This window comes from Schistosoma mansoni, chromosome 3 (genome assembly GCF_000237925.1).
Source record: "Schistosoma mansoni strain Puerto Rico chromosome 3, complete genome".
NCBI lineage: Eukaryota > Metazoa > Platyhelminthes > Trematoda > Strigeidida > Schistosomatidae > Schistosoma > Schistosoma mansoni.
The window spans coordinates 16,013,682-16,033,537 of record NC_031497.1 but is presented as its reverse complement, the minus strand read 5'-3'; the positions used below and the strand labels follow the sequence as shown (position 1 = coordinate 16,033,537).

Below are 19,856 nucleotides of genomic sequence, written 5' to 3'. Positions count from 1 at the left end.
TCCTGTATTCCATTGCTAACTAAATTCCATCTACTTTACACCAACTTTTTTCATAATGGCTATATCCAGGCAATCCATACAAGGTATCCATAACCCAATCAAGACTGACCGAATTCCAGTCAAAAGTATTAACAACGGGATAATCCAAACAATTTAAAACGATCAAGATTACTTTTATTTCACGAAGCATATTGAATATCGTTTCAAACTTCCCTAGAATAACTTGTGAAATATAACTATAGATACTTACAGTTTATGACTAACTATCATCTGGCCCTAAGTTTGGACTGGTATAACAGTCAATTGAGAACTTAGATATATTTTTTACTTGAGAAATAGTATTCAAAAGTAAACAAGATATTTTTCAAAATATTTTTTAGATAGAACATAATCCAAAATATGTACTATCAAGTTCACTATTTTAAAATTTATTTAAGTACAAATCTAAAAAACGAAGACAAAATTAAGTACTAAAACATGGGAATTCAACTTATCAAAATTGTCAGATTATGTTAGTGTGATAGCAGAAATAGGGAATGGTAAGCATAAAAGTACTGATATATTTTCATTTCGGAAAGTAGAATGAATATAACTCAAACAACTAGTTTTCAGAAATGAAAGAGGATTGTGATTTAACAACAGATAGAGGAGCATTTTCAGGCGGAACTTCACAAATGCGCACAGTATTGGTAGAACCACTTCCTGCCTTTTGTCCAGTAACCACTATAATTTGATCACCAGCACCAACGAAACCTCGCATTTTGGCAAAATCTAATGCTGCATTCAATCGAACATCCATATCATGAGACCATTCACATAATTTCTCGCCTATGGAAGAAATAATTTGGTTATATTACATTGAAATGGGAAGAAAATCAATAATTCATTCAAGACACGGTGAAAGTGCCTGTTTTAGCATAGTAAAATTGGCAAAGTTTACAGAAATTAGGGAGTATTTTCATCATTTTTGTGTAGAACAACTCTTTGCTGCAAATCTGCACGATATATAGACTACAATGTTTTCTGGTCAGTAGATCAGTCCCTAGTGCAATGACGTATGGTTACAGACTTTTTAAATATAATGCTCACTGTCAGAATCAGCTTTGTAGGAACGAACATGAAACTTTATTATGCCGAAATGCAAATTAAACGAGATTCGCATGGAAAATATCTCACGTATATTTCATGCTTACTATTCCCCTTTGTTAACACATTTCAAATAGCTAGATTCACCTTGGTGCACTGGGTATTAATAAAACATCAGTTACAGGTGAATTATAAATTGCCGTTGGTGCACTAAGACTATCTGCTTGTGCATTGTAGTCAGGTACATAAATTAAGAGTGTGGGATTTTTCGAAACACGATCATTTTAATTGAACAAAAGTAGTTTAGGTACTTGTTCACCAAAATACTTGGACCATTATTAGTGTGTGGTGGGACTGTTGAATGAGGTGTCTTGTGGAAGAAATCTTGTTGGTTTGGGACGTTTGACTTCCTTTCAATTAAATGGTTTAGTAATCTATACTTAACTATCATAGGAGAAAGTCACTTTTAAGTTATCAAGACATTTGGGTTATGAGTTTTAAAAACTTGGCTGAAGAAAATTAGATATGAACAATGAACTAAGGGTACAGGAGGTTGATCGATTTATAAATACTTACCCGTATAAACAAATGGATGTATGCCACGAATGGAATGACATTTTCGTGCTATTTCAGGTCGTCTCATGATTGCAACAACTGGACAAGAAGGGTGAAATGATGCTATGGCTAAGGCAGAACTAAAAAAATAATATGAAAAAGTAATGTATAAATTAACTGGTATATTCACCATAAAGCTAGTTGACTTGTGAGAAGTAGGAATTACTAAACCACAGACAACTGCTATATTGAGTGCAAAAATTACAGTTATGAATGACATATAGGCTAGGGTTAGGTCGATAAATAGACACCATTCACCGATAACGAAGAATTTCTAATAGTGCGTGAACATCTGGTTACCATAGGGTTGGTTGCATTTAAAAGGATCGTTGAGTGACCAACTTTTGAGAAATGGATAGATCTCTTTAAATAGAAAGGGTCACGTATGTGCTAACCGTTGATACTTAAAAAGGATTCCATGTTAAACAAAATACTAGCGAAGGAATTTTATGATCATCAGATGAATTTATGGAACAACCTTAAAACACTCCATAAATTTAGTGATAGTTATAAAGTTAAAGACTGACTTTTAAAATACTGTCTGAAGGAAACTATGGGTTACAATGGAATGTCTCAAGTGAGATGAAGAATCCCGACCGTTGCTGCTACCTTGACGTGGTGGTCGGGCTTGCCTATCGTGATGAATCAACCGAGCTATACTGGCTGGAACAATCGTTCCTCAAGGTCCTACCATGCCAGGCAGGTCGTTTGAAGAGCGGTGAGACTAAAAGCAGCAAACCCAAGGTCGAAGGCGGAGTCGTACTGCTGACTGTACAGAGGTGTGACAGCAGTAAGGTGTTTCCTTCAGACAACCAGCATGACAGCGATGCTGCCTTCTCACAAGGAAGGGTGGGTTTAGAAAAGGTCGACCCTAAAAATGCACGCCTCGCCTTATCCCACGGATATCCATCTCCGGCGGTAAGGTCCTTTGAAGAACGGAGCTAACACAAAAACTACCCACAAAAAGGTCGTGTGTGACCGACCTCAAGCAGTTGTCCCTTGGGCACTGCGGTCACGCTCTCAGGTCATTAAGACCACTTCTAACCCAATTTCCTTTTCAGGTATCTCTAGAAGAACCCTTCCACGGTGTGGGCAACCGGGAAGTGATAACTGCCCTCATACCTCTGAAAGCACTCAAGACCACTGTATTCATAATCAATCTCCTTCTTCAATTCATACTATTCCTTCTACCTTGACTTTCAACACTAAACTTCCTCTCTCGGTTTCCTCCTCAAGTGTCACCATGGCCAACGATTCTAGTGCGCGAAACGCTGTTTCAGGTCTACTAAAACCTCGCTCCAAACTACACATTGGAGCCTTCAACGTACGTACCCTATGCCAAATCGGTCAACAGGCCTCCTTAGCTAAAACCCTAGAATCTCGTACCATCGATGTATGCTGTGTCTCCGAAACACGCATACAGGATCCCAGTATGGTCATTCACTTGACCTCACCTCGCCAAAATGGACAGCCAACGAAATACACCCTCCGTGTATCTGGCGACCCGTTGGCTAGTTCTCGTGGACTTGCAGGTGTAGGCATAGCACTAAGTATAAGGGCAGAACAGGCACTACTAGAATGGATCCCCGTTGACAGTCGCCTGTGTGCTGTCCGGCTAAATGGCTCCGTAAGAACTCGGAAGGATAGGGACACACGTCGTTGCCTTTTCGTCGTTTCTGCCTACCCTCCCACTGACTGCAGCCATGATGAAGTGAAAGGTGACTTTTACAAAAAGCTCTCTAAGCTTCTTCAGAAAGCTAAGCGCTCAGACATAGTAGTCGTAGCGGGTGACTTTAATGCCCAGGTAGGCAGCTTAAATCAAACAGAAAGACATTTAGGTGGGTGTTTTAGTATTCCGGCTCAACGAACCGATAATGGTGATCGTCTGTTGCAACTATGCTCAGACAATCGTTTATTTTTAGCAAGCACTAATTTTAAGCATAAGGAGAGACATCGTCTAACATGGCGACCACCTGCACCAAACCAACGATGGACTCAAATAGACCATATTGTCATCAGTCATCGTTGGAGAGGCTCAATAGAAGATTGTCGCTCGTATTGGAATACTTGTTTAGACTCTGATCACGCTTTAATACGAGCGCGCATTTGTCTGCGCCTCAATGGACGCAGGAAAAGTACACTAAGAAGACTCATTAGGATTGAACTGCAGGACGAGAAAGCCAAATGCGAATTCCAGAAACAACTGAGTTCACATCTAGGCAGTTCTGTAAACGAGACTGACCCAGATGCTGCTTGGAAAGACATACGAACAGCTGTGGAAACAGCAGTAACATCTATTAGTCATTTAAACCATAGGGCTCCAAAAAACCAGTGGATTTCCTCTAAGTCTATTTCACTGATGGATTCGCGTAAACTCATCCCATCAGGCTCTGAACATGACGAAGAGCGTAAACAAATTAGATCTAGGTTAACTAAAAGTCTAAGGAACGATCGTGAGCAGTGGTGGGCAACGAAAGCAAAAGAGATGGAAAAGGCAGCGGCTGTAGGCAACACCAGGCAACTATTCAGACTAATAAAAGAAACCGGAATTAAGAAGTCAAGTGTAAGTGAGACAATCTCGGAAAAAGACGGAACCCTTATCTGCTCTCAACCCAAAGGTTTAGAACGATGGGCGGAACACTTTAAGGAGCAGTTTAGCTGGCCTTCAGCTACTGCACAACTACCCTCTATTCCCAGAAAACCTGAATGGAACATTGAAGTAGGCCCCCCGACCCTACTTGAAGTTCAGAAGGCTATAAGTAATCTGAAACGAGGAAGAGCAGCTGGTCCAGATGGATTGGCTCCAGAGGTCTTTAAATATGGTGGTCCAATTTTAGCGATTAGGTTGACTAATATTCTGGCTAAAATCTGGGAGACGGACGTAATCCCATCTGACTGGTCACAATCTCTGATTGTCCCAATATATAAAAAGGGGTCAAAATCATCCTGTGATAACCATAGAGGGATTAGTCTGACTAACATAGCATCCAAAATACCAGCCTCAATAATTATCAGGCGCCTAACTAAGACTCGTGAACTGCAAACACGAGGAAATCAGGCTGGCTTCAGACCTGGTCGTGGCTGTATCGACCACATATTCACCATTCGTCAAGTTTTAGAGCACAGACACGCTTATCGGCGTCCGACAATGATAGTTTTTCTTGACTTGAAAGCAGCATTTGACTCTGTAGACCGAGAGGTTCTGTGGCAGTGTCTGTCATTGAAAGGTGTACCTCAGAAGTACATAAACCTTGTAAAGGCTCTTTACTCGAACACTATTAGTCGAGTGAGAGCTTATGGCGAACTGTCATATGATTTTGCAACCTCAAGTGGTGTCCGTCAAGGCTGTCCACTATCCCCATTTTTGTTTAACTTCATTATAGACCTGTTGCTGGAAATAACACTCTCTTCGACTGAATTTTCAGGAATTGATCTTCTACCAGGGGGACCACTAAGCGACTTAGAATACGCAGATGACATAGTCCTGTTTGGTGAAGACGCTGACAAAATGCAGAGTCTTCTGTTGGAACTCAGTAATAATGCCAGGATGTTTGGGATGCGTTTCTCCCCATCCAAATGTAAATTGTTACTCCAGGACTGGCCTGCGTCAACACCCGAACTAAGGAGTGAAGTGGTCGAACGCGTGAACAACTTCACTTATCTTGGAAGTCTGATCAGTCCTAATGGGTTGGTGTCTGACGAAATCTCAGCACGGATTCAAAAAGCTCGTTTGGCTTTTGCCAACTTACGTCACCTATGGCGAAGACGAGATATCCGTCTATCAATTAAGGGACGAGTATACTGCGCAGCAGTTCGCTCTGTTCTACTTTACGGCTGCGAAACATGGCCATTAAGAGTAGAAGATACTCGTAAGTTACTAGTATTTGACCACAGATGCCTTAGAAATATTGCTCGCATCTGCTGGGATAACCGGGTAAGTAATAGTAAGGTTAGACGCAGGGTATTAGGAAATGATGGTAAATCAGTTGATGAGGTCATGAATCTTCATCGACTGAGATGGTTGGGCCACGTGTTACGTATGCCTGAACACCGATTACCACGACGCGCAATGCTGACTAGTATTGGGGATGGTTGGAAGAGAGTTAGGGGCGGCCAAACCAAAACATGGCATCAGTGCTTGAAGTCACTAACTTCTAGCCTGAGCCATGTTGGCAGATGCAGACTACCTGGTTGGGGTCCGCGTGACTATCGTAACCAATGGTTGGAGACTCTGGGTGACGTGGCTCAGAATCGATCACAATGGCGTAGGTGTATACACTCTTTATCTTCCCTTAAACCTTGAGATTAAAATTGCTTCATAACTTTCTTCCTTCCTATACTATATCCTTATAGACAACCTATAATTTATATACTACCACCACCACCACTAAATTAACTACTATGAATCCGGTGTTGATCTTGTTGTACTAACGAGGTATGGCAACTTGGACCGATGCATATATGTGCCTGGTCCTACGTTGTAGCTGACTGACTGATGAAGAATGAAAATTTATACTTTATGCGACCTTACACTTACCGTCCAGAAGTAGTTACTACAAAAATGGCGGATGAATTTGACGTCGTGGAAGCCTCAACAGCAGCTAAACATGCAAAGTATGCTGGATCCCATGTTGACAATCCTCTTACTTCTCGAGCTGTCTTAAGGTCTATCCAAAACCTTTCATGAAAAATAGTGGACTCGGCTTCACGACAAATCTGATCAGAAAACAATTTATGAAAACGTAATCAAGATTGGAAGCAGATGAATAAAGTTAATTTTACGTAGTTTAGGTGAACCGACTTGTTGGAATAAAAGTAAGAGACACTTTGATACAAATTGTCATAAAAATATTTTTAAGAACTTTAATTTTTCACTATAGAACTCACCATTCTGTCTTTTTAGATATTAGATAAAAAAAATTAAGGCTTAAAAGGTTTCAACATAGTTTTACGTTTAATTCGTCAAGTTAATATGTCCCAAAAGCTAATTATAACGAATTTTTAACTCAATTTACAACTAAACACCAAGTGAATAAGCAATCACCGAGAAAAGCAAGAAATCAGAGACGAATCCTGGGGTCAAATTTATGGTTCTGAATTAATCATTCGGTAGAATGCCACAGATTTACCAAGTAACCACATTCGTTCTCACGAAAGTGTGTTGAATATTCTTTGGTTACTTTTTATAATTACACGTCCAGCTGAATATGTAATAATTACACTATTCATAGAGACATCATAGTGAGTCAATTTATATAATATACCCTCTTGAACCAGGGTAGTTTTATATTGATTTTCAGAAGAACCAGACACTATCCAGACTTTCACATCACATTCCAAACAGTACAGTTCAATCCTGTTTTACAGGAGAACGAGACACTACCCAGGACAGAGTCCGATGGAGAATGCTGGTGGGCGGGCTATATTCCTCGACGAAGGGTAACAGGCGTAAGTAAGTACGTAAGTAAGCATAGCAGGTCGAAATAAGGAATGAAGTAATACCCATAAGGGGATACTATACATCGCTAACTAGGAGTACTGTGATATCAGTCAGTTTTAATAGTTAACGGGCAAAATAGAGACGAGAAATCTTCCCACATATTACGCACATAGCATTTTTAGGGGTGATAGTGGACATGACAGGGAAACCGATAAACGTCCCATACTTATACAGTGATCTCAGCTATAATACCATAAAACAGCACAATCAAGTACTAAATTGTTATTACTAAGGCAGTATTATTTATTACTCTCATTAGTCTTTTTGGTACATATTCTCTTGTTGTAAACTGCGATTCTTATTACAGTGATTAAAAAGGCTGGCTCCTTTGACATGCACTCACAGTTATCCTGTCTTTCAAACACTAGGTTTAGCTAGATATCAATAAACTTTTATGTAATAAACTATTCTACTAGTGAAAAAAATAGACGAGACAATTATCAGATCCAGTGTCACTTTGGCACGTTTTGTACCATAAAAAGGACGATGAAGTACTTTTTAAAGCTAAAATACCAAATTCCGAAATAAATGTACTACTGTCTTATGTAAACCGGTCTTTGAAGAGAATACTGTATTCGACTCCAATAAACAGAAATTAGAAACACTGTTTATGTAGGGTGTCATGCAAATAAGACACGGTTTACAAGACTAACTTTAAAATCATGGTCACGAGTGAGTATGCACTAAGCTTAAACAGAAATCTCAAAAATTAAAATAATCCAATGAGTAAACATACGAAGAACTCAGCAAAGAAAATTTCCTTTTCAACGAAATCATTTACTTAAGCTGTACATTCGTATTTATACTTATATGGAAAATAAATGTCTATAGAAGGATAGAAAAGATTACATCACAAATTGATTCGAGACTCTTATTATCAGATGAGGTTGCGCAATAATCAAGGGGTAATAGGAGGATATAAATTCGAAATATCAGAGGTGTATAAAATCAGAGTAGTAAATCGCGACTTCGGTAACTTATTCAACTATAAGGCTCTACTGAAATCGACAAAATGGCATTATAAACGTACAAACTAACATACCTTATGTAAGACTGTCAGCGATTCTTTGGGAAACAATCCTTTGGAAGTTTCAACAGTCAGTATAAGTCCATCGGCACCATCGAGAACGGCATTAGCAACATCGCTTATTTCTGCTCTGGTTGCACGTGGTTTAAACCTCATTGACTCAAGTAAGTGAGTTATAACAAACACAGGTTTTTGGAATATATTACATTTGGCAATTATTTGTTTTTGTAACTGAAAGACTTTTTCGTTTGGATAACATAAACTGAGGCTACCACGCCCGATAATGATTCCGTCAGAACATGCCATTATATCATCTAAGCTGAAAACGAGGATATTGATTCGAAGTAGAAGTTAGAAATTACACTCACTATTATTATATTAATTTGTTAGGAAGACAGTGTAGTAGTACCATGTTTAGTAAATGAGATTACCTTAGGAATTTTAGTACGCAAAGCTTAACTAACGAAAATATGATCAAAAAACGTGCTGTAATTCATACTTGTCCAAAGGTAAGCGATATATTTTTAACGTGTCAAGTAAATGGAATGGGTATGAAACGACTTTAAACAATGAACTACTGACAGACATGGTTAATCACTATAATAAGATAAGGATTACTAAGTAATGGTTAATTGATTGACTCTGATGAATGCTGTTGGCGCGATTAAGCTTATGATATATTATATGTTCGAATTTCATAAACATCTTTACACAGCAAAGTATAATTGGACAGACTGATGTGGCTTACCTCATTTAGAGATGATAATGAATAATAGCATGACATGGGCAGCGAGATACTGAGCAGTAATTATTCTTGACAAAATAAACTAAGACATTCAGGCTAACTGATTTGATGAGGTGGAAAGCAAGTGCCCAACATACACTGAACTGTTTATTGATATATATATATTAGCGTTATGTATGGCTGTAAATAAATAAATGGCTCTGTAAGTACTGGATATTAACTCTGATCTCTTTAATCTACTGGATACATCTCTAGCTGAAGGCACTTGGTCAAACATCTGCACCAGACTACGTTTAGGTACGTCGTGATGCTCATCCCTTACAGCTAGTTAGCTTAGATTACATACGTCTCGACTTATCGACTGTCTTCTAAATATATCTTCGAAACCCTTCTTTCCTGACTTCTAGTTTGACTGGCTTTGGAACCCTAGACTACAATGGTGTTCTAGACAACAGCGTTGTCAAACACTGTGTATCCGTGACATCAATAAGTAAGAAGGAATTTATAGGTTTTGAAATTACAACTATTGTTGTGAAAACCACGATAAAAATTAGCGCTGCGTAAGAGATAGTTAAAACTGGATTAACTTGTGATAGGTAAATAACATGTAGGCGCTACACATTATAAAGTTTTATGTAGCTGATTCTAAGATGCAATTAATAAAGTGTGTGTGTGAATGTTGGTCATTTTGTTCCTTTCAAGAAACGTAGTAAAATACTAGTTCCACCATTTGAACACCTAAGCAATAGGAATAGTAGAATCATGATACATTGCCTATATGCAATTTAAAGAGTCTAAAATATGCAGAAGTGGCGATAAGTTCTTGGACTAAACTTTGACTTATTTATTTATTTGAACAAAAATATTGGTACAAAGGGGGTGCCGAATACATATGAACCACACAAGTCACTTGATTTGTGTGTGGGCTATGATACTGCCCGGGTGCCTAAACCGAAGCACGTGGTTTTCTTAGGAGACCACACTCGGGGCTTTCGACCTAATTTATTTATTTAAACACATAAATATTGGTACATGGGGGCAACTAAAAGCCTGATCCACAAGGTATTGGACCAACGTCAGGGGATGCAGTCCCATGGTAGCCGGTGACCAATAATTGGTTCGTACGCCATTTGTTCCCATGCGCACCCTTGGTTTGGAACCAAGGTTTTCCAACTCCCCTAGGTCGACCCTCCGTGTCTACCAACCCGGTTAGAGCACGGACATTCGCTCTTCGTCCTCTAAATTTCGTAAACAACACCGTGGACTCGAGAAGGCAGTGAGTAGGACTTCCCTGTCAGTGGCTGTATACGCGTGATCACGTGAGAGCATTTCGAGAGGTAGAGTTGGCTCTTCCCACTGTCGGTTGAACATAGCATTAAGGGGCCCGAACTAAACCGAATAATTGTCACAGGCAATGTGAAGACATTGTGGACGTATACTGAAGCCAGGTCTAGAAACAGAAAAGCGTTAAATGGATGGATAGATTTAGGACTTGTTTTAGATGAAATTTGTGAACTGTGTGCCAGACTTCTAGAATAAAGAAAAGGTTGATGGAAGAAGCCCTATGTAATCATCAAGATCGAATCGTTATCTTGGATTAGAAGTTTTAGTTATTAATCTAATTAAATAATGAACGAAATGAACTCTCATAAATAGATTGTTTTCGTAGAGAATCTATTAGTTAGAATTAAATGAAACAAATATGTAGATCTGGATAGATGTTAAGTTTATTGTAATAAACTATTTGAAATATGATATTAATTACACAATCACATATGGCAACGGAGATTACGAAAATTACTTACTTTTTAACTGAGTTCTTGGTTTCTATCTTTGCAAAGAGTAAAATGTCTTTGCCCAAAATATTTTTAGCTTGAATAATATGGTCGACGTTAGTGGAATAACCGGTAAAAACATAATCAACCTAATTATAAGACTGTTATTATTTGGATACAACCTGGCACTGAACAGCAAATTCTAGGTCACTTTTATAAATGCTATTAAATGTTGCTTCGTACATCCTTTCACATGGGAACTGAACTCGTTTGTAACTTCCAACCTCACCTACAAAAAATTAGGTCCGGGTGCGAAATTACCTCCTTGTTCAACAAAACAGCTTATGCTATCCACTTCAACATCACGAACAATCAAAGATATTATGCCTTCATCAATATAAATTCGATCCCCGGTTGCGATAGATTGAAAAACAGATGGAAAATATAGTGAGTTTATCCAAATTATGGAGCTCGTCGTCTTATCTTCATATTGGCTGTCGATTGTTAATTTGACCATCTGACCCTTCTGAAGGACTATAATACCATCAACACTCTATCAAGTTGGTAAAGTAAAAAAAATGTAACATACTTGATTCACAAGCCCTGTACGCACAGGAGGAGCTGACAGGTCTAGTGCGATTCCGACAGATGGATTATGTCCATAAGATTTCTCTAGACTCCGTACTCGGCGAATAACTTCTGCATATTTTTCTTTCGATCCCATACTCAAGTTCAGACGCAAGATGTTCATTCCACCTTTAATCATCTGGTCAATTTTTTCATCCGAGTCCCAAAGTTCACCTAGTATAAAGCCCAAATAACGACAGTGACGTACCCAATGTACAAACTAAAGTGGTATGTCTTACGAAAAATGGGGCGTGGTCTATACTTTGTCTGCTTATATGTTGCATCCATGAGCGAGCGTGATCCAGATGCTGCTGTTGTTGATATTGTGTTATGTACGTATCTGAGGGAACTTTCAACTCCATGTTGATCGTATCTTATTGATAAAGTAAATTTTTAAAACTTTTAGGTCGTTCCGTCTGGATTTTAGTAACTGGACTGCAATATGCAATTGCTGTGACCCTCCGAAATTACCGCCAAAACCAATGAAACTTGTCGTGTTGATCGTCCTTCAAATAACTTAATTTTAACAAAACGGCTAATTTTATTAAAGTGGCACAAATGGTCGTGAACAAGATACAGTAGGCTTTTGCCCAACGGCCTTTATAGGATTTCAGGTTCATCCGTAATTTATGTAGCGTCTAGTACTAATACACTGGTGATTTACCCAAGATTTTGAACAGACACTAATAGCTCAGACAGCATGTGATTATCGGTTCATTCTTACCTCCATAATAACTTTATCTTTTTCCAGTGAAACTGAAATTTTCATCTCGTATACGAGTCTTATTTTAATGCCTAGGCGCCTTATATGTATTTGTTTGTGTACGCAAATCACTTATTTTTTATCCAGTCTTTTGTAGTGGATGTCGAGTCGTGGACGGACTATGATCACCACTACTATTCGATTACGCGTCCAAAAACGACTTGGTTCCCTTGATAGCCCGTAAATCAGAAGGCTTTACTAGTCCAGATCAAGTATATTTATTGGCGATCTCGTGGTATCGAAATAATACCGAGACGTGCCAAAGAGTACAAGCGAATAAGCAGTGCGTGAGCAAGCTCGAACCAAACAAGGCGGATAGCGGAACAAGAAGTGAAACTGATACAGTTAAACAAATACAGTAAAACAATCTCTGGTACAATTGGTTACAATAATAATAATTGTTTCCGTTATTCCAATCGTGTTCTTATCGAGACTGGCCGGTCACTACAGGAGCCCCCCGCTAGAAAGGGTTTACACTTTCGATACGTAGCGGTTTCGTTCGTGGGACTGATCGCGAAACGTGCATTGTAGGACGAAGGCGTTGGCAGAACAGGAAGTGATCGTTGATCCTCGAGTTGCCACCAAAAGTCTTTGACGTAGAACGGTACCAGAAGGAACGTACTGTGTTGATTGTTTGGATTAGCATGCTACACCAGAGTGGTTTGTATCCAGAATCTGAAGATTGCGTTCGTAGAGGTCCGGACCAGAAACGCTGCAGACGTAGGACGAAACCAGATTGAGCTAAGGAACCAGATGCGACCAGGATAACCATGTTCGGGACCAAATGTATATCATACGTATTTGGAGTCAGAGAGATCGACTGAGTGCGTTGACTATAGCGTGGGTGATCAGGCCAGCTTTCGCCAAGATTGACTAAAGTCGACGATACCAGAACAGCGATGGTCAGAGGCGTAGGCTCGGGGTAAAGAAAAAAATGAAAGAAAAAGAGAAAAGTGTAGCTTTCGTGTAGTATAGGGGTAGATTCATATACTGTATCCGTAGTTGGTTATGAGGTTAGTCGAGAAAGCGTACGGGTAAGCGTACTCGGCGACCGGAACGTGAGACGGTAGTCTCGTTCGAACCTCGTGAGCCTGCAATCTCATCCGCAGTCAAGGGCGGTGTGGTCTGCAGGTCTGGACGTGAGACGGAAGTCTCGTCCGTAGACGGGGCAGATGACACGTGCTGTTGACTGGGACGTGAGAATGAGGTCTCAGGTGCATCTAGCGTGGGATCCGAAGTAGATGTAGAAATCCCGCTAGAAGCTTTGATGGGTCTAGCATTAAGTCTCGGCTTATCAGGTATAGCACTGTCATCGACGTGTGCTGGCTTGAGACGATCAATGCTGACTGTTTCGATGCGGCCACGTCGATCAACCTTGAAGGTCTTTTCGTGACGGAAAATCACGTGAAAAGGTCCCTCGTAAGGCTGTTGTAGAGGTTTGCGTACCGAATCTACTCGTATGAAAACATGTGAACAGGTAGATAACTCTCGAGGGAGAGCGACCTGTCGATGTTGTATACGAGTTGACACCGGAGTCAGTGTTCGCATGAATGCAGACAGTCGTTGGACGTAGTCTGATTCGCCGAACTTAGTGCTGCTCCGTGGTGTGAAAAATTCCCCAGGCAGACGCAATGTCGTGCCGTAAACAAGTTCAGCGGCGGAACATTGAATATCTGCCTTTAGACTCGTTCTGATTCCCAGGAGGACGAGCGGAAGGGTTTCGTACCAATTGTTGTTTTCGTGTGCTCGAAGAGCACTTTTAAGTTGGCGATGAAACCGTTCAACTAAACCGTTTGATGCTGGATGGTAGGCGGTAGTGCGTATGCGTTCCGTACCAAGCAGCCGTGTTAGTGAGGAGAATAATGCGGACTCAAATTGTTGTCCTCGGTCAGTCGTGACAGTCGAGGGACAACCGTACATAGCTATCCATCGTTCTACGAAGCGGTGAGCAACTGTCTCCGCCGTAATAGACGTGATGGGAATAGCTTCGGGCCATCTTGTGAAACGATCAATGCACGTGAGTATGTGATCATACCCGTGCGATGACGGTAATGGTCCTACAATGTCTATGTGAACGTGATCGAAGCGAGCATCAGGCGTAGCGAAAGTGCCAATAGGGGCAGCTACGTGCCTGTGCACTTTTGATCGTTGACATTGTAAACATTGTTTTACCCACATACGGACATCTTTATTCATTGACGGCCAGACGTATCGTGCAGCGATGAGGCGTAGTGTGGCTGCGATACCAGGATGAGATAGACCATGAAGGGCATCAAAGACGAGACGGCGATAAGCGGAGGGTACGATGGGTCGAGGGAGGCCCGTGGAAGTATCGCATAGGATAGTACCTGAGCTAGTAGCTAGGGGTACTGCCCGGCACTGAAGGGACGTAGACTGTTGTGCTTCCGTGCATGAAGTATCGTTTGCTTGGGCGGCGGCTATAGCAGGTAGGTCAAGCATTGGCAAAGTAACTGCATTAAGTTGGATACGTGATAAAGCATCAGCAACACAGTTCGACTCGCCTTTGACGTGACGAAGGTCTGTCGTGAACTGGGAGATATAGTCCAAATGTCTGCACTCTCGTGGTGAGTAGCGGTCAGACTTGGTATGCAGAGCATACGTTAAGGGCTTATGGTCGGTGAATAAGATGAACTTACGACCTTCTACAGCGTGCCGGAAATGTTTGATGGCGCAGTAGGCTGCTAGCAGTTCGCGACCAAAAGCGCTATATCTCGTCTCCGTGGGAGTGAGGCGTCGTGAGAAAAATTCGAGGGGCTGCCAACTACCGGAGATATTCTGTTGCATAACGGCTCCTATGGCGAAATCCGATGCATCAACCGCTATACTAAGCGTGGCTGATGGGTCAGGATGCACGAGAAGTGTGGCTTGAGCTAGGGCCGTTTTGATATCTGAAAATGCAGTACGTGCGGCGTCGTTCCATTCCAGTTTGCGTGGATTACCGCGAAGTAAATCGGTTAACGGTCGTAACTGTTCTGCCGCGTGCGAAATGAAGCGTCGATAGAAGTTGACCAAACCGAGAAATGCCTTCAGTCCCTTGAGTGTGGACGGTACAGTGTACTCCATTATAGTACGTACTTTATCCTCACAAGGTAGAATACCCTCATGCTTAATAACATGACCTAAGAATTTTATTTCCTTCTTCCCGAGTTCACACTTGTCGGGGTTGACTATTATTCCATTATCCGAAAGGCGCTGGAATAGTAGCGTCAGGTGTTGGTAATGTTCATCTACGTTTGATGATGCGATTAGCAGGTCATCAATATAGACGTGAACAAAATCTAGGTCTCGTACAATGCTATCGATAAACCTTTGGAAAGTTTGAGCAGCATTCCGTAATCCAAATGGCATTCGTAGGAACTCAAATAAACCGAAAGGAGTCGTGATGGCAGTTTTCTCTATGTCTTCAAGAGCGACTGGGATCTGGTGATATGCTCGTACCAGATCGATCTTGGAAAAAATTGTCGTGCCCTTGAGTGATGCCGTGATGTCATGTATGTGGGGGATGGGATAGCTATCGAAACGTGTAGCTGTGTTTAACGCTCGGTAGTCTCCGCATGGTCTCCAACTAACCCCATCCTTTTTTCGAACCATGTGGAGAGGTGAGGCCCAAGGACTGTGAGAAGGACGAATAATACCAGTAGCTAGTAAATTGTCAAACTCACGTTTAGCGAAAGCTAATTTGTCCGGTGCCAGTCGGCGAGGTCCTGCCGTGACTGGTGGTCCGCGGGTGACTATGTGGTGTACCACACGATTGGTCACCGATGGAGTCTCCTCTAGAGGTTTAGTTAATTTGGGGAATTTCTGAAATAAAACGTGGAATAAATCGTCACGCGAATGAAATACACCTGTGATTCGGTACGCGTTTGTGTGGGCTTTAGAGCCCATAAAGTTGCTGTTCGACGAAATATCAATTAGCTGCAGCCTACGTGAATCGACTAGCAATTCATAGTGCTGTAGGAAATCGATAGCGAGTATAGCTGTGGGAACATCGGCAATGATGAACGTCCACAGATACTGTCGTCGGTTGCTCAGGTTGACCGTAAGTTGTCGTGTACCATAGGTGGGAATGACTGAGCCATTCGCAGCGCGTAGTCGAAGCATAGTGGCTTGAGACTTACTGTTACCGATAGGTACGACAGAAACTTGGGCACCCGTATCCACAAGGTACCTAGCGTTGGTGCGATAATCGTGCACGTAAAATAAACGGCCAACCTGAGGTGAAGTGCCGGCGAGTACGGCCGCATTTATTCGCCGGCTGAGAAGTTTCCCGCCTTGTATGAGCAGGGAGCTCGACAATGACGGGCACCGGCTCCGAAAGCACGGTGAAAACAGCACCAACCTGGACTCGCTTCCGAAACCGCCTTCTGGCGTGGCTTGGAAGATGCCCGCTTGGGGCGAGTCGTTATGGCTTTTCGAGATTGTGACCTGGGTCGGGGGACGTAGGGGGCTGGCACATTTGCGCGGTCTCGAAAACTGAGACGAGTATGGATACATCTGTCCCTATCCCCATGAGCCGGAGGTCGTCTAGCATCGAGATCAATGTTAGAACGGGAAGTACTAGCAACCAAATAGTCGTCTTTGGTGTTAACTCGTGCTAGAATCTTATCTGCTATGAGGGCCACCTTGTTGAGCGGGGTGTCCTCGAGCAGAGCCGTAAGGGTTGGCTGGATACTGACTGGTAAGGCTTCGAACCACAACTCTTTGACTATCTCAGAGTCAACTGTCATGTTTCCTGCAAGGGATTGCAGGCGCGTGAGGTGGTGGCTCGGCTTAGCATCACCCATAGGGTGACGTGCTAAAAGTGTCCTCAATCGTTCCTCTCTTGATGGGAGGAAATGTCGAAGGATGGCATCCTTAAGACGGTCATAAACGTTTGGAACGTTGGGATTGAGGACAACCTCACGGACAGCGGTTAGGTGATCCCCGGGCAATGATTCCAAAGCGTAGGCGTACTTCTGCCTTTGATTGGTTATGCGGCGGATCTCAAATTGAGATTCCAGTGCCGCGAACCAGACTTCTGGATCATGAGGGATGAAAGGAACCGGTCGAAAACTGATAACCTGTATCTCGGAGTCTATCATATTTATGTTATTCTTATCGTTATCTACCATATTAAGTTGCCAAAATATTATATATTGAAAAATATCAATACGAATATATGCAACAGATGTGGATAGATAAATAGACTCACCGGATTGATCTGGTTTGGAGAATTGGCCAAGTTTGACTTGTGCTCGATGGATTGGGTTACCAGCTGTATTGCGTGTTCCAAATACGGCTCACCAGTTGTAGTGGATGTCGAGTCGTGGACGGACTATGATCACCACTACTATTCGATTACGCGTCCAAAAACGACTTGGTTCCCTTGATAGCCCGTAAATCAGAAGGCTTTACTAGTCCAGATCAAGTATATTTATTGGCGATCTCGTGGTATCGAAATAATACCGAGACGTGCCAAAGAGTACAAGCGAATAAGCAGTGCGTGAGCAAGCTCGAACCAAACAAGGCGGATAGCGGAACAAGAAGTGAAACTGATACAGTTAAACAAATACAGTAAAACAATCTCTGGTACAATTGGTTACAATAATAATAATTGTTTCCGTTATTCCAATCGTGTTCTTATCGAGACTGGCCGGTCACTACACTTTCATTTTGCCTGACGATAGATTATCTATTCTGAAGTATAATAACGCTGGTAACATATGGTCAATCGATTTCGCGTGTTCGCTCTCTGTGGTCTGCTTTTTCACTTCGTTTCTCTCACTGCCTGTCTGGGGGAACGAATCTATGAAATATGCGGATCCTTAATTCATACTCACATTAAAGATATTTTATTCTGCTATTAAGTAACGCGAACTAAGTCGATAATTATATACGAGGGAAAGCGGCATGTATATTTCGTTGACATCATACGATGAAATCGGAGTCAGATAAACAAGCCACTATAGGTACTTTGTGCGCAAGTAGAGAATGAAGTGCAGCGTGAGTGAGGAGAACTGGAAAAAACAAGAGTAGAAGGGAAAATATGCTGACGACCCAAAAAGCCCATGCATCTCCAGAGACAGGAGTAAGGAATAGCACAGATCTCAAATTGAGACTATTTCGAATTCAAACTGGAAGAAGATTGTTTGGTTAGCTGTAGATCAACAATGCCCCCAGGTAAGCGGGGAAATAGGTGTGTCGAACATTAAAAAAAGATATATCAATGAATAAGAAAGATATACTGATTTGAGTCCGTAACTTTGTAGTACACTTCCTCTTGAAGGTCATCACCGAACTGCTTTACTCTAATGGATGAGGATCCAGTGATTTAAGCTTGAGGATGTCACGGGTACACAGTGTTTGACAACGCTGTTGTCTAGAACACCATTGTAGTCTAGGGTTCCAAAGCCAGTCAAACTAGAAGTCAGGAAAGAAGGGTTTCGAAGATATATTTAGAAGACAGTCGATAAGTCGAGACGTATGTAATCTAAGCTAACTAGCTGTAAGGGATGAGCATCACGACGTACCTAAACGTAGTCTGGTGCAGATGTTTGACCAAGTGCCTTCAGCTAGAGATGTATCCAGTAGATTAAAGAGATCAGAGTTAATATCCAGTACTTACAGACACATCTATTTTGTTGCTACAATTTGTTTTTGGTAAACTTTTAGATTTGAATCCTAGATTCAGTTATGTGGGCCACCTTTGAATACATTCCAGGTTGTTCATATTCTTATGGAATGCATAAGGGAATACTGTGCTTTCGTCCTCTAAATGATTTTGAGTGAAGCTGTTAAAAATCAAATGTAAATTTCTTTTCTAGAGGTGACCGAAAGTGTGCTACCTGGGTAATAATGAAGCCTTTTTACTTCAAGTCAATTTTAAAACATTCGGTTCAAGACTTTGTATCATATGGTTACAGGATATTTAGCTCTTTTTTAATATCCTAACACTCCTAAAAGTAAATCGTCAGAGTTATGTGTGTATTTTGTGACATGCCCTAGGTGGACTGTCTGACATTCCTACGTCATGGAGGTAAATTTGTCGTTTTCGGCCCAACTATGAAGTCATGTAAGCTTGAGGTGTTTGTGCGTTAGCAGTCATTACGTTCGGTTCGAAACAAGTTTCTCCGTGTTATTTTTCATCTCAATGGGCCTAGTGTGTGTGGGGAGGAATTCTTTTTATATACAGACTTTTGAATGGGTGTCGGCTGACGTTCAGAAGTGTGATAAGCGGTCTCATTCTGTTCCTGTGTTTAATCGTGGCATCATATGGCTTGTTCAGGGGTACGTGAATTCCAATTGATTTACGACGTCCGTTGATCTGATACGCCTGAGAAGTTTCAGACACCATTTTGGATAGAAGGAACATAGATTTCATTGGCTAGAGTTTGATATCCCCATCCTTTTTATATTGTTGTACCACATCCTGGATCAGTGTATTATTAAGCTGCGAAAACTGCTTTAATAACGCCCACTTTTGAATACAATAGACTGCATCTTAAAGGCGTGTATTCTCTCGAACACTTTTCTAATATCCGTTCTATTAAAGAAGGTCTGTTGAGTTTCTTTCGGGAACTTTCCACTGAGACCGAGCTCTGAAAATGGAATGTTCTGCAGTTTTTCCATATTATTCTTTGGCGTCGGTGAGTGGCTGGGTTATAAAACATCTTTCAAGTCATCACTACTGATAAACGTTGATGATGCAACGTATGTTC

The 19,856-nt window shown here is 41.4% G+C and overlaps 1 protein-coding gene across 1 annotated transcript in view; it reads right to left on the bottom strand.

The window, feature by feature from the left end:
• Positions 1-553: 553 nt before the first annotated feature.
• Smp_156360 (putative pyruvate kinase) overlaps positions 554-19,856 on the bottom strand; it is a gene marked incomplete at its 5' end in the record, with an annotated part of 65,554 nt that continues 46,251 nt past the window's right edge. The window contains 8 exons of the mRNA XM_018799400.1: positions 554-828; positions 1,663-1,781; positions 6,239-6,417; positions 8,244-8,547; positions 10,779-10,897; positions 10,931-11,037; positions 11,070-11,301; positions 11,338-11,549. Of these exons, the coding sequence (XP_018651192.1) occupies positions 602-828; positions 1,663-1,781; positions 6,239-6,417; positions 8,244-8,547; positions 10,779-10,897; positions 10,931-11,037; positions 11,070-11,301; positions 11,338-11,549 (1,499 nt within the window). The 3' untranslated portion in view covers positions 554-601. The remainder of the gene's footprint in view (positions 829-1,662; positions 1,782-6,238; positions 6,418-8,243; positions 8,548-10,778; positions 10,898-10,930; positions 11,038-11,069; positions 11,302-11,337; positions 11,550-19,856) is intronic.